Source organism: Amphiura filiformis, chromosome 6, assembly GCF_039555335.1.
Source record: "Amphiura filiformis chromosome 6, Afil_fr2py, whole genome shotgun sequence".
Classification (NCBI taxonomy): domain Eukaryota; kingdom Metazoa; phylum Echinodermata; class Ophiuroidea; order Amphilepidida; family Amphiuridae; genus Amphiura; species Amphiura filiformis.
Window position 1 is genome coordinate 64,462,872 of NC_092633.1, and position 16,598 is coordinate 64,479,469.

Genomic DNA, 16,598 nt, shown 5'->3' on the forward strand with positions numbered 1-16,598 from the left:
AATTCGGGTAATTTTCATTAAAAGCACCACTGTGTTGTTAATATTGAACGACATTTGACAAATGGGGTATCAAAATGCGCGTAAATAAATCATCCTTCTCTGTATGTTGAAATATTGTGAAAGCAATTATTAGTTCTGAAGCTATAGGCATATTTATAACAGCTGTGTTACTTTTTGTGGATACTTTATTACATGTAACTGTTTAAGGTGCCTGCACATCCTATCTTTGTAAGGGGTGGGTTACCAGTGACCCATTCTAATTAAGAAAAAAAAAACCTTCACACTTCATCTTCTGATAGCATCAACTGTGATATGAGCAACCCTATACAATTTCCTCTATGCACAAGCTTGTACAATCTTGTCCACTGTATTATATTATTTACATGGATTTAAAACAAGAGCCATGGATTTTATTATGTTAATTGTGACTATTTCACCCATTGTTAGGAAAAGCCAGATATTGCTGTATGAGAGGTGGCAATTGGCGGTCTTCAAATTCCATTAGATTTTTATTGCAAAATATGCTAATTTGGTAGTTAATTTGCATAAATTTCCCTGAGTGCAATTTCTCAGAACTGGTAAGGCGTATTATAGTGATGTGACTTGGTGGAGGGGTGGCAATTGGTGGTTTTCAAATTCCACTAGGTTTTTGTCGCAAAATATGCTAATTTAGTCATTTATATTTTATTCTGTTCAATTTTTTAAAAATCCCCCAGCTCCAAATAAAATCACCCTGATTAAAATGAGTGTCAAGGTGGCGGCTTTGCTTCAAGAACATTGCACCCCGAGAAATTCTAGTTAACTATTTTGGCCTAACCTTTAAAGAACGTGTTTGTGCTGTGATAGAGAGTATATAAACCGTTAACTCATGTATATGCAAAGTTTCTATTCACTTAAATTTGATAGGATCTAATAAGCATTTACAAGTTTAACCCATTTTTTCTTTGAATCCAAAACAAGTCATGACAAACACCCCCATATGATTAGCCCAGATGCAATGTGAAATAATGAAAACTGAACAGAAAATGAAATCCTACATTCTTGTCAGGAAATGGAGAAAATACAGTGTTTACAAGGTGTGTTGAATTAATGGCAGTGCAAGTGGGATCCACACGTAGATCTATTTCAAATGTCAGCTAGTATATTTGCATAGTGCATGGGATTGGGTTCATATCTACAGAGCATCCAGAAAGTATGGGCCCAATGTTGAATCTTGCTTGGCTCAAACAATGTGTCTAACTTGTGTGAATGCCAGCCAGAGGCGTAGGAGGGTATCAGGGGGAAGAGCTGCATAATGCACCCCTAAGATTTGAGAACTGAAAACAAGAAAGAAACAAACAGGAAAAAAAACTAACCACAATGAAATTACATACAAAACAAAACAAGAAATAAAAAATGGCAACAAAATTGTGTTGCATACCTTTGCCATCTCCCTTCGTTCACCCCCGAGTCACTTGTGCCTGGCCGAAGATTCATCAACGTAATCTCCTAGATAGATTTCAGCTGTTGATGCCTAGATATGCTCAACATTAAAAAAATATATATATACCACTGATAAAGGGGAGGCAAAAACAAACCCTCCTGTAAGTTTTGTCCAGCATGAGCTCATGAGAGATTGCACAAGGTAGTATCTATTTTTACATTTATAGCAAATTAATATATATCATAAAATATATCACTGCATGTGATTTGGCTAAACTGTTTCAGTCTACCTCTTACAATCTTGATACTGTCTGGGATTATTTAAAGAGCTCCGTGGATAAACAATGAATCAATGGGTATTTTGGGAACAGACTTTTACTGGGGATGGACCCAGTCAGGGGGAAATTTTCAGGCTACCATTCTTACCTTATGGGCTACCAAAATTTTTGAGCAATAACAGGAATGGAGACCTGCCCCCCCCACTTTAGAAAACTTGCGCACGCCACTTGTGCTAACATTATCTTGTATGAAATGATCAAATTGGGAAAATGTGGATGCCCACTTAGCACCTGTATGAATGACAACAATTATGTTTTTGTTTTAAGTGTACCTTGAAATGTTAATTTTATTGCATAAAGGCATTGACCAGCATTAATCTGCAGGTGGTGATTGGGATCAAGGCTGGATTGGCAACCACAGTTAGAAACCTGTTATGACAAAATCAGACAAGCCTCCTTTAATTACATGCGTGGGAGTTAGTGCACAGAGAGAGAGTCATTGACTTGATGTTCTTTTCATTGAGCTAACCCATTTGAGCAAGTTCAGTTCATAGATGAAAAATATACAGACCATACCCCAAAAGGCAAAGTCCAACATCATCTGTAATGATGGCCAATCGTTCAATTAAGTATGCACATGAAAATGCTACACCCATTCTGCACCTTACCACATATTTTTTCAAGGCTTGACATCTTTCATGTAAACATACAAAGGCACCATAGAGCTGGTGATAAACCCTAATACAGTGTGTACATGATTTGTTAGATGTATGGAACGTGATCTTTTACTTATTGAGTACATTGAAACAGCCTCTTGAAAAATTAGATTGCAGTTTTCATTAATATGTATTTATGATACATTAATACAAGCCATGGCTAGACTGCATGTCTGTTCCCAATTCAAAGTACAACTACAAGTAGAATATATGCATACTGGTGTGTAATTACCATACTCCAAATCTAAATACCTAAAATCAGAAAGATTTCATGCCAAAAATAACACTATTAGTTTGCATTTTTTCAAATTATTCATTGTCCAATTTGATCAACCTGATATCATCAGTATATTGTATTATAGTATATTTGTATTGTACATGGAACTTATTCAAGTAGCTGCCCACTCCCTGTTGCCTTGAGGGGGGTGGGGAGGGATTGAGAGTAATGGAGAAGAGATTATAATGAATATTTAGTATCTCCAGCCCAGGTCTCCAGCTTCTCTGAATTATGGGTCTTTTGGTGATGATCTATTTGTTGGCGATAGGGTCATTTGAACAACATAGTATTAATAAACACATATTTAAACAAATTCACATCAAAGAATGAGAAATAAGTAGTTATACAGGATGACTAACCCAGGGTCTTTGAGGGATAAAGTCTTCAGCGAACAACATAACATTAGATACTTGAAGATTGCATAAAGGTAGTGTCCCTGAATGGAGTAATGGACACACACAAAAACAACAACATTGAAAATTGTTCTCATCTAACATTTTGAAATAATTTTTGTTCATGGAATGATGGGTGTGATATAGGCCTAGAATGTCAATCTGAACCTGTAGGGATCTTTGCACACCATTAATAAAAGCTAATAACATTCAGTAAAAGGCTTTAAAAAAAGTCAAATATGTTTCCTGTATGAAGCTAAAAAAGGGTTTAAAATTGTTTTTCAGAGTGTGGATGTAGGTATAATTGTCAAATTACTTCAGATGGAGTATGTTAGATATGAATATTGAAAGTTAGAACAATTACTGTACACCTGATCTGTCTTTTTAAAGACTCTACTTGTTAGATATTTAATTAGTTATTTGTCTCAATTTTCCATCTTCCTGTCCATATAGGGTTTGAGAAATGGATGAAACTTGTGAAGGTTGACCGTGATACAGAGGTCCAGGGGGAGGTACATCTGGAAGCAACATTGGTGGAAGAAAGTGGACGCAAACGAGTCAGGTTAAAGGTCGTTGAAGCCAGGTAAGACAGAGCCTTGGGATGTAGTCAAGTATACTTTGTTGGAAGATTTGCACCTAAATCTTACACAATCTCCCCATAAAACAATGACAGGGTATAGAAATATTGAAGTACTAACATTGTCCTTGTGGAAATGATAGCTTTTATCATTTAATATCACCATTATTGAATTGGACAATGTGCCATAAGCATGCAATCTCACCAAAAAGTATACATTGGTTCGCCGCAAGTTTGGTAGTGACGAAGGTGCGTATTTTGCTGGACGCAATATCGAATCCCGCGTGTAAAGTTAATCACGCAGAGTGTACATGCACACGTTACATGGGTGGTTTGTCGGTTCGCTTGCAGCGCAGCAGCGAAAAAGCATAAAATCACAACCACAATTGAGGTGAACCAAAGAATAGCCATGGCGAACCTTAAAATAGCCCCTAATAACATCAATGATGGCTTCTCTGTGTAAAAAATACCCAGAAATTAACCCCCAGAATTATTTTGACCCCAGAATATGCATTATGCTGAAAGGATTTCATGACACAAAGGTGTGTAATTTTACCTGTACAGATTAAAGTCTGTCCTCAGTGTTTCTTGCAGGATTTGTTGTGAACTTGTAATAGCATTTTAATTTTGTATTATATCCTGACCGATTCAAAATACCTGCTACACAAGTAAAAGGGAAGTGTCTGTTAAGAGAGTTAGTTACAGATACTGCCTAATGACTTGGGAGGACTAAGGTATGGTGAAGATACTTGAAGAGGAATAGCCTTGGGGCGGCAAAGCTTTTAGCACTAATATCAAGGGAAACAGCCTTTTCTTGTTCAGAAAACATGACAAATGTAATCATTGTAATAGCATGGGCTGATTGATTTGAAAATGACAAAGGTGAAAAAATACTGCCAATTGTATTAATGTTATATTTTTGCAGGTTTAAGATTTCAAACAATGTTGATATAATTATGTTGTAATAAAAAACTTTTGTCGCTATGATAATGGAGGGAAAAGGGTGGATGAAGGTAGCTTTTTCACAAGAGCTTGTGTAGTTTCAAAATAAACTTGAAAACACATTTTGTTCCAAAATGCCTTTAATTGACTTGATGCATATCATGAACTATACAACACTGATGAACACTGTTTTTGCATTAACTGTTGTAATATGTTTGTGTTATTGTACATTGGTTGTTTTTGCAAAGCGCCATGAGCATCTCTCGATGGGTACCATCACTTTATTATTAGTGCACAGTATTATTATTTATACAGTCTATGTAATGAAAAACAAATTTTCCATTGACATTCTTATATAATGAGACATTGATATGCTATCAATTCTTTTCTAATTTTTTAAAAATTCATTATTTTAGATTGGTTAAGATTCTGCACATGTATTTTATTTGTAAGCGTCCCTTCACTGGTAAGAATCTTGTACGGATTTGTTTACCGGTATATTAAGCACTCTCATCCCTCGTACGGATTTATTTACCGGTATATAAAGCGCTCTCATCCCTCCTTTAAGTGCTCTTGAAGCATAGTACACACAATCAACAGTCCATTGACCCGGGCCATTGACTTGATCAAAAGAATTGATAATGCTTTTAGATCACTAGAGGGTGTCAGTTTCACCTGTGTCATGATCAACATTTAAGAAGTTTTTATTTGGTGTCAAAACTTTCAAGAAGTATTGATTATTCAATCTGTTCCAAGTCACTTTTTCCATTGTCACAGGCTTCTTGAGATCTAGAAATCAGTGGCGTGCGCAGCACATTGAAAGTGGGGGGCAGGTTGTTCAGTTCCCCCGAATGGAATCTGATTAGCAGCAAATTTTGATGTTTTTAACGTTTCCCCTCGAATCCCTCGAATGACCAACAAGGTGGGGGCCATGGCCCCTGCCCCCCCCTTTGCGCACGCCACTAGATATGAACAGCATGTACCTACATATATTAGCAGGCATTGCCCCCCTCCCCCTTGCCCCCAGATATCTGGAGAGCGGTTTGGTAAAAATGATGGAGCAGATGATGGACCAAAAGCACCCACTGTTCAGCCATATTCCTCCTGAATTGCTTTTTGGCAAGTACCAACACCCCTGCACACTACACCTACAGCTACAGCAGATCACCAGGATATGTGGAATGATAGACTTGTTGACATTCCAACATTCACAATGCATATGGCTGGTGTGGAATGTCTTCACCAGAAAATGCCTTTGTGGAGTAGATCCATCAAAGATAACAATGAGCCAATGGGAATACTGCCACTCAACCATCTGTGATTGCATCATTTGAGCCCCAGACAATTCAATATAAACATTCTATTGTATTGCCCTTGCTTAAAGAGTGCTTTGAGGAACCATAGACCCAGAGGGGTGTGTCACAGTCATGACAGTGGGTGAACAAAGTTTAGTGTAAAGACACGGCAGAAGAAGATCTCTCACTTTAAAAGGCCAAACCCCTGAAGCATTTGGGGTATCACCTCCAGATCCCATGGATCCCAACAGGGGCCCTTGTCAGGCCCCTTGATGGCAGGCCCCAGGTTCCCACTCCACAAGACTGCCTGCTCTGGTCATGCTGCTTGTATGGATAATGGGGCAATTTGATGCACACTTACTTTAAAGTGTCATGTTATATGATTGAGAACATCAGTCAACGGAATAAACAAAGCGCACTTTGCATGGCTGATGCGCTACCATTCTATATAAATCCATGATGTGATTAGTCTTGCTAATATTATGAGCTATAGTTTGATCAGCTCGTAATCGGCGGGCTGTATATATATAGTATCACGGTTTAATATCAATATATTGGATTTTCAGAATTTACTTGCCATCTTGCCAGAAGCATCACAAATAGTAGTAGTAAAAGCATAGTAGTAAAAAAAATCACAAAAGCGTAGTAGTAAAAGCCTAACAATTCCCGCCGATTACGAGCTAATCAAACTATAATGATAAATAGATAGAGTCTAATTCTCCCAGTATTTGCTTGACTTCATTTAAGATAAATGTTATCTTCACAGGAAGAGTGTAAATATTAGTAAAATATTCACTGACCGCATATGAAATTAAATATTGAAATGCATCAGCAAGGTGACTTGTTGTGATGAAGTTTTGACAAATACATTAAGAAATGATGAGACAATTGATAAGGTAATGCATTGCAGTCTCACAGTTGCTTTGCATTATGTATGAGGCAATCAAGAATTATGCTGTGGACCCTGTGTGCTGCCTTGTGCTCATTTGTGAGTGTAATAATTATGAAGAAAACTTTCATGTTACAAAATAAAAGATACATTTTCACATTTGACCAGTACTGCTTATTAAATCAAAGAAAGTGCATTAAAATAGAGTCCGAAGTTTTCCGTTTTACGGAAAACAGAAGAAAATCATGGAATCGGAGGTACAACACAGAAAATGACATTTTTGTATGATGTGATAAAAATTGTTAAAAGATAAAAGAAATAAATGTTAAAAACAATCATGAGTTGTGTATGTCAATTTTTATGATAAAATACTGTTTAATAATACCGAAATAAAGGTATATTACCAAGGCATGAACCCCCTATATCCCTCCAAACATATTAATAGTCGGCCTATTATCGTGAGAATAATCTAATCAGAGCGTATTAATCGCGATATTGAACACTTTATTGTGACATTAATATCATTGTTTATACATTTTAAGCTTTATTCATGACATGGATTTACAAATTTTACAACACGGAAAATGGATTTTAGAAAACGGTAAACTTCGGACTCTACATTAAAACAATCAAGACAACCACAATATTAAAATATAAGGCCAAGTAAAATAAATAACATGTATATTGTCCGGACTTTCTCAAACTATGTGAGGGAGGCCCTTATTATTTGTTACAAATTACTATTCATTTCTGTGTAAAATTGCAATTGCAAAGGTTTTGTCAACACATCATAAAAATGGGGAGACTCCTAATATTTTGTTATTCCTCAAAGCTGTACTCCTATTTTGAAGAAAGTGTTTACAATGTGTTTATTAATGATAATCAAGAACTTCTTAACATGTGTTTTCATTACAACAGTTTTAGAAACAAAGAAAGGGAGCAAATGAGAAAATAGGAAAAATATTTGAAAATCTCCAAAAATCGGTAAGGGAGGAGACAATATGGGGATTTGCCATTTGGTCTAATACCATTTGGTCTAATATCCATTTGGTCTACATCCATTTCATCTAAACCCATCAGGTCTATATCCACTACATCTAATAATCATTTGGTCCTTTAACCATTTGGGCCAATAACCATTTGGTCCGATAACCATTTAGTCTAATAACCAATAAGTCTAAAACCATTTAGTCTAACAACCATTTAGTCTAATACTCACTTAGTCTATAACCAATAGGTCTAATAGCCATTTGGTCTAATAGCCATTTTGGTCTACACGCCCATTAGTCTTACAAGCATTTAGTTTATTAATAAATAGACAAAATGGTATTAGACTGACTGGTTATTAGACCATACGACTATTAGACCTAACGGTTATTAGACCAAACGGTTATTAGACCAAATGGTTATTAACGAAATATTAGACCAAATGGTTATTAGACTATATGGTTAGTAGACATACCGGTTATTAGACCAAACAATATTAGACTAAATGGACATTAGACTATATGATTATTAGACTAAATTTATTTTACCTAGCCTAATGTTAATTAAGGTAACATATAAGTCTAAATTACTCTAAGTTTTACATGTAACAACAATATTAATCGCAAACAAGGCAGCTTTTGGGTCTGTCACATTTTACATCTAAACTCTTCACATTTAGGTAGGTGGATGATAGGCAAGCTTATAATGTCACACCTTAATGTTCAGATCATAAAGTACTTGGCACATTAAAGATAAAATTGACTTATATTTTGGTTAGACACATTTATAAGTGTGTATCTGATAAAGTTTCATCCGGTTTTTCAAATTTTCTCTGATTTCGTTTTCTAAACAAGTGTAAAATTGTAAAGTTTTTGTTAATGAAATATTTTTATGTTTTCGTTGTTAACATGCTTTCCTGAAATGGTTGTAATTTGTATATGTGTTGATGAAGTATATCACAAATTCTTCAGGATTGTTTTGCCCAACAGCGTTATTTATTAGTACTTATGATTGACTGCATTGGTAAAGAAAATAAATAATAAAGAATCTGAACAAGTGATATTTATTGATTTTTTTATTTCAATACTGAAAAGATGTGAATATATACATTAAGATAACAATGTTTTATACATTTAAAAATTACCATCCCATCAGTATGACAAGACCACTTAACATGATTGTTGAAATAGATGATAAGAACTATAAGTTGTTATTAAGATGACTTATAAATATTAATGTACATGTATGTGCATTAGTCATATCCAATAATAAAGTATAAATTGTGAATTGTTCATAAAGAATGGATTTGTTTGTTTTTGGATATTGGCTACGGTTTGTTGGGAATGACGTAGAGCCCAAAGTCAGTCAAAATTAATAGGTAAATTTTCACGGGAAAATTTTCTGGACACGTGACACCCATGGGCGCAGACATATTAGCATTATAGAATGTGACCCCGAGCACAATGGGTGGTCTTCCAATGTATTTGAATAGGAAGAATTCCTCCTTTGATGCAAAATAAGTTACTTGTCGCAAGTTAATAATATTATGGTAAGAGTTTCTGTAGATAAATATTTTTTTCCGTAGATAGATATTTTTGAAATTACGTTTTGATGATATTGTGAAGAAATTAAGATTACATAATATTCAATAAATTTGCAATGCGCAAATTTCTATAAAAAATTGCGGCCAAGAATACTATTCCAATTCAAAATTACTAAGACTTGAATAGCGAGGTCACCGCCGGGGGTCAGGGATCAAGCTCGAGGTTACACTCACATTGATACGCATTGGTCATGTGTCCAGAAAATTTTCCCGTGAAAATTTACCTATTAATTTTGACTGAAAGTAATCTACATACTGTAAAGATTCACCTAATGGCACATAATGAGGTCCCTTGACATAGCTGCAATTTTAGGCACTAACTAAAATCCTACCAGCAAATAAGGGCATGGACCCTTAATTCTGGTTGGGGTTAGGAAGCTCTCTATTTATAACTGAAATATAAAAAAATGTTAATACTACTGTTTTATTTCAGAGATTTGGCTGTGAAAGACAAGACAGGTTCCTCAGATCCATTTGTCAGACTAAGTTTTGGAGGAAAGAATTATGAAACAAAGGTATGCTCTCGCTTGAATCTTTTTGTTTAGCTTGAGGCAGCTGTTTCGCATGTCTTTAAGCACGTATATATGTACTCTAGCAATCTAAAGCTGTGCCAAATGAAATGTGCTCTGGCGTCACTGCCACATCAGTGCGGAAAAAGGTATATAGATAAGCATTCATTCCATACAAATGAATAGGAAAACAAGATTCTTGGATTTTCACAAAAATGACTACTTCAAAAATTATGAAGATTGTGGAATCCTGTAAGTTAAATATGTTATGACAAATTAATTTTAGAGAAATGTTATCAAAAGCATTTAAAAGGTTATAAGCTTTTACTTTTATAATGGTTTACTTTGGCACAACACACATTTTAAGTGACAAGTTACTTTTTTGCCAATGAAAAGAACAGGAAGACCATGCACTGTACTAGGAGTCACTCTTCAGACATATTGACACCCAACCGTAATGGTGGCCTTCAGTGGTCTCTCTCACAAATTTATAAATTCAAATTTATTAACATAGTGTACAATACTGATAGAGAAAGCCTGGTATTAATAATAATATTGATTGGTTTAGTTATGGGTGATACAAGAATATATTGCACTTGCCTGTGATAAATACAATATTTTGGTAGGTCACAGTATCGAAGAATTAAAAATTGTTCTGCCTATACTATATAAATATTGGTTGACCCCTTATCTAAATATAGCTTAACTTTTCATTCCGCATTTCTTACCTTTTCAGACAATTAAGAAGACTAGATATCCTCGATGGGAGGAGACCTTTGACCTGGAAGTCACAAGTTATCTTGGTGAAGATTTTTTGGAGTTGACGATGTGGGATTGGGATAGGATGAGTAACGATGACTTCATGGGGCGTGCTACGCTGTCATTGGCTGAGCTGCTACCAGGACAGACTGTATCAGATTGGGTCAGACTCAAACCTCTTCTTGCTGATGGAATCGATGAGGATAGGTAGGATTCAAATTTTTCAGTTAAACACACTCTGCACTATATATCTGGAAACTTGTAGATTTTGCCAATAAAATATGGTCATGTCAGGGTCATACGATGCTATGTGGCTTTCTTGGTTAGCAATGGTTAGCAAACACATGGTCATGCTAGGGTCATTCAATGTTATGTGGCTTGCTTGGTGAGCAAACACATGGTCATGCCAGAGTCATATAATGCTATCTGGCTTTCTTGGTTAGCAAGGTTAGCAAGCATAATGGTAATGTCAGGATCATACAAAGCTATGTGACTTGCTTGGTTAACATATGGTCATGCCAGGGTCATACAATGCTATGTGGCTTTCTTGGTTAGGAAATGAGATGCCATATCTTCCAGTGTTTTATGAGGTGTTTTAATCAACCAATCAGAACTAAATTTCCATAGGCCTACTACAGTGGCAAAAAAATTGGCGAAGGTCTCTGATAAGTTGTGTAGTGTTCTGTTGTGTCATTTTGAACCATTCTGATGTGACACATTGAAAATGGCTGCCACTTTTACAAGCGATTTCTAAACTCTTTAAATGTGTGCATAATAAATTGATTTAGAGGAGGGATGTGAAGCTTAATGTAAACAATACAAGTATTTGCCCAGGCAGTTGATAGCATGATAGCTTAGTTGTTGGCACTCTGGAGTCCTAGGTTGGGTTCATGCATGTCATTTTCATTTGCTGTCATTTATATGTCTGGTGTGACTCAAAAACTAACATCATCTTTTCTTCTTTTATGTGTTTAAGTCCTGATTTAGGATCACTTCGTGTCAAAGCAAGATACAGTGAACAAAGAATTCTACCATCACAATACTACCAGCCACTTGTCAATCTCATGGTGGACTCTGTACAAGGAAAACAGGTACAACAACATAATTAGGGGAAAGTGGGGGTAATCCCGGGCACCTTTCGTTAAGGCTACACAGGTACAAGATTAAATCAAGTTCATCAGTGAAAATCATATCAATGCAAAGTAGGAGTAATGTTCTAACTAGTAACCAATTTTTAATAACTCAACATCTATAGTTAATAAGTTATAATTAAAAAACAAAATTGTAAAAAATGATGGGGTAATGCCGGACACGGGGTAATCCCGGACACATGATTGCTGCTAAGAGGGAAAGTGGAGTAGGATGATAATCCCCTATAATGTATTAGGTACTTCTGTTACCTCAAGCATACAACTATGGGGGCTGTTGTTGTTGTCTATATTTTCGAAATAACAAGTGTCCGCATTACCCCATCTGTATAGAGACGCATGTGTGTCCGGGATTACCCCTCACGGTCCCGATTTAATTTTTCAGTGCTTGTTCTACTAATCCCTTTTTAAGATACCAAAATTCATACATCCAGCTAACAATCAAGTATCAAACATAATTTTCATCCATACTTCATCTGTGTCCCTTGTCGCATTAACTGTTAGGCCAAGAAAAAAAAATAGTTTGCTTGCCCTCAATTGAATTTTAACAATTGGGTCGGTCGGTCGGGATTTTTTTTTTTTTTTTTTTTTAATTACTAACAAACTCTACTGTTTGTAATTAATTAAGGCTCAAAATATGAAAAATCAGACAATTTAGGTGTCAAAATGAATCAACTAACATTACAAAACAACTAAAATGTTGAACAAAAACTCTAAAATACATTTTTTTTACATCTTCAGAATGCAAAAATTTGAAAAGAAAAAAAAACTTTTTCAGGAATTTCCAAAATTAGGGTCGGTATTCTTTTGTACAGTAAATAGAAAAAAAAACTTTTTTCTGATTTCCAAAATTAGGGTCGGTCGGTTGAGGGCAAGCAAACACCTTTTTTTTTTTTTTTTTTACCCAGCTAATAAATCACTTTTCAGATAAAAAGTCAAAAATGACAATTTCTGTGTTTTCGTAATTTTCACAAAGAAAGACGAGACCCAAAGCGCTGGTAGTAGTACATGTGAGGTACACCTTGAGGTAGCTAATACCCTAAGGTAGTATAATAGTGCCACCCTTCTCCGCTTAGCTGCAATCGATGTGTCCGGGATTCCCCACAGTCCGGCATTACCCCACTTTCCCCTATGGCATCTCTCATTTTACCTCAAGTCACAAGTCATGACTTCACATGTGCTCTGGCAAATACACACGTTTGATTAAGTCTCACATCGCATATATTCATGAGATTATTAATTGGGTCAAAATATTGACTTGAAATATATGGTCTTAGCTTGGGTTGGTTGGTTAGTTGGTTGGTTGACATAAATCCCTCCTTTACATTAGGAGCACCAGAAAATCAATTCTGTAAATAGTCACAGTATATACAAGTTCTTTTGTAATACTAAGTTGCAGGTAAATTAGAAGAAAGCATGCATATGCCTTACATTGCGTACACATAGGTATGTTCGAGTTTAGCCAAGAATTACTCAATTTACCTGTAGTTATACAGCAATGATAGCACATCTTGAGATATGATGCATGTACACAAGTCATCTTGAAATTGGTTCAGAGTGGACATGCAGGCTGGGATAGCAGGCAAAGGGGAAAGGGGTTGGATAAAGAATAAGTTGCTGCATATGATTCAGCTATTAGTGACCAGCTTGCCAAATACATGCTCTCACATTGTGCTTTCAGCTGCTTGACATGTCTCTCTGCTCATGCTGTATGTGCAGCAAACCAGAAAATGCTCTCTGGTTTCAACAATGTACCTAAAAAGCACAATATCACAATGTACCTAAAAAGCTTTTGAAAGCTTTATTTTATGATTGCAACATGAAACTTCATGCATCAGGACATTGATCTATGGAGATGGCTGCTACAGTGTGTAGTCTTTACTTTCCCACCTAACCATGTTCCCAAAATGCTACACCCATCAATAAATTGAAATCACTTAACTTGTTCTTACTTTTTATATATTTGCTTTCCAGTTTGTTGGACCAACTCCGTTAAGTATACTTGAAGAAGTGATGGTTCTTGACCGACAAGAGATAGCCATCACACTGGTCAAGATCTTCCTGGGTCAAGGCATGATGCTACCATTCCTGGATGCAGTGATACAACAGGAACTCAAGTATACAAGTGAGTCACTGGTATTGAAGATTAGGGCCAACTGGTTCAACTTGATTTCTATCACATTATACTTGACAGTGATTTTATTTATTGTGACACTAAGTTAAAGTTTGGATGCATGTATTTTACCATATTCTGTAGTATACCTTTAGGAGGAGACAATATCAGATTATAATGTTATGTTTGCATTGGTGACTTCTTGTTATTTAAATGTTTTATCTAGTATTCTTCCATTTCCATTATCAAGTAGCTGTGACTTTTCTTCATTTACTCTTACTCCTCCTACTCTTGCTATTGGGTATCAATAATGGCTCAACCACAGAATTAGTGAAGGAGAACCGGGACTCAATTGCCATATTGATACAGACATGGAGCAAAAATTCAGTTTACCTTGGAATGCGCTCGAACCATTCATTGTCATGCAAGCGCGACATGGATGATGGGCGCATTTGAGAGACGTACTTGATGCGACCTGCATGTGAGTACCAAGACGCTTCAGTTGAGACACAGAATTGTTTTCTTTTGTCTCGGCACACCATTGGCAAGGACCTGAATACCCCCAATTTTCTCCCCACAGCTGATGGCGCAATTGTATATGGTGGTATAGGGAGTCCTGGTTCTCTTTCTCTAATTCTGTGGGCTCAACAAAACAACCTGTCCTTCATGCTTGTCTCAATTTCTGCTGCTGTATATCCTCTTTTATTGAAGCAAGTCAACAAAGATCATCATGGGATCACATTATTAATAGCCAGCCAAAATTGAATTAAACTCACAACTCATTCAATTTTTCTATTATAATTGTAATATATAAGTTATTTACACTTTGACCTTTTAATTAAACCATTCAGGTGATGTGAATACACTTTTCCGTGGCAATTCCTTGGCAACAAAATCATTTGACCAATTCATGAAAGTTGTAGGTATGCCGTACTTACATGAGACACTCAAACCAGTTGTTGACCAGATTTATGAAGAAAAGAAGATGGTTGAATTGGATCCACAAAAAATGGATAGACTCAAGAGGTTGGTGATAGTTTTAAAAGTCAATACTATTACTTTTATGACCCATTATTGAAAATCAGGCCCTGATTTGTTAAAACACGTCATGTGAGAGACCTTTACTCTGCAATAATGAATGGGTCAAGCGTGTTTACGCATAACATTACGTTTGTTTACTCATGCAATATTTCCGCGATATGCAATGCCAATGACGCGTTGCTCCAACTTGAATTAAACAACTTGAAATATTTGAGCAAAAGTGATATTTTCTCTTTAAATCGCACTAGTTTGTGGGAGTAGAATAGAAATAAAGGGTGTATCATTATCCTTCTACACCCAAATAATGTGTCCCAGGCTGTAAAAACTTTTAATGGGTGAAGTGCAGTCAAACCCATTATTTACGTTTTTACTGCTTTTGACACATCATTTGGGTGTAAAGGACATTAGAGGATTAAATACATTATGATATTAAAAGCTTTACTGTTGATGCCTATAAAGTTTATCCTCTCAGGGAATCAAGTGAAATACCCAAATTGAAAAAATTGAGATACAGATGGAATGGATGTATTCAAGATGCACCATTCATGATGTAATGGATGCCTAATGGATTTGTGATATAGTGGATGTGCAGATGATGTGATGAAGATAATAGAGCCCAGCTGAGTTCTTTAATAGGATGTATTGGGAATGAGGAAAGGATATAAATGTTGCATTTTGATATGTAGAATTGTATTTACAAATTTTGTTTAGCCAAAATGCATTCTGTATGCATCCTCAACGTTTTTAAACATCTAATTAGGGGAAGTAATTAAGGTCTTTGCATTTGGTGTCCCTGGCTTAAAACTCTTCATGGAGCACCCCCACAATCAAATCAAATCCACTCTTCTTGTGGGTCATCTGGAAAAGGCAGGACAGATGACCCATGACAAAGACCCTGCTACAGTCATTTCTGATCAGGTTGTCATCTACAATTACTATCCTGAAAAAGTGCTGTGACCTGTTAGCTATGACAACCCCCTTCACCAGGTCACTTGGTCTGGTTGAAGTTTCAGCTGTTAATACATGTAAGTCCAACTTCGGTGACACCTCATGCATATTAAGATTAATATAAGGGGTAGGGTTGGGCATGAAAAGTAACGATACAACTCTTACATTGATTTTCCAAGTAAAATGCTACTACTTATTTCCATGCATCCAAAGGTCCCTGGAAATTAACGAGGTGTCACTGGAGCTGGAATAGATAATAGATATGAATGACATTAATAACAAATACTACCTACAGTACAAAATGCAAACAGGAGGTTAGTTAATGTAATGAAAATGTTTATTTTCTTGTATCTTCCCAGAAAAGTAAGTGTAAAGAAACAGAGTGATAGTCAGCTATTGGAATCAAGCACAGCAACAATCACAAACTACCTCGCATCCATCGTCAACTGTATACTCATGTCTGTCGACCGTTGCCCACCGGTCATGAGAATGGCGTTTAGGCAACTAAGACAGAGGGTACAAGAGAGAATAGATGAAAGATTTCCCAACAACAGTAATGAGGTAGGTGGACAAAACTTATTTGTGTCATATTATGTGCCCATTTATGAATATTATTATTTACAACCCATTGTTATGAGTGGGCCACCTTAATTAGGAACAGCATAATTCTAGTTAGGTTGTCTGACCTCCATCAATGATGGT

The 16,598-nt window shown here is 36.0% G+C and overlaps 1 protein-coding gene across 2 annotated transcripts in view; it reads left to right on the forward strand.

Annotated features, from left to right (window-relative positions):
• Positions 1-16,598, forward strand: part of LOC140155824 (rasGAP-activating-like protein 1) — a 65,862-nt gene that overhangs the window by 35,695 nt on the left and 13,569 nt on the right. For both annotated transcript variants that reach the window (XM_072178808.1, XM_072178809.1), the window contains exons 5-11: positions 3,539-3,668; positions 9,812-9,893; positions 10,624-10,853; positions 11,623-11,737; positions 13,769-13,919; positions 14,759-14,933; positions 16,256-16,457. In XM_072178808.1, coding sequence (XP_072034909.1) covers positions 3,539-3,668; positions 9,812-9,893; positions 10,624-10,853; positions 11,623-11,737; positions 13,769-13,919; positions 14,759-14,933; positions 16,256-16,457 — 1,085 coding nt within the window. The remainder of the gene's footprint in view (positions 1-3,538; positions 3,669-9,811; positions 9,894-10,623; positions 10,854-11,622; positions 11,738-13,768; positions 13,920-14,758; positions 14,934-16,255; positions 16,458-16,598) is intronic.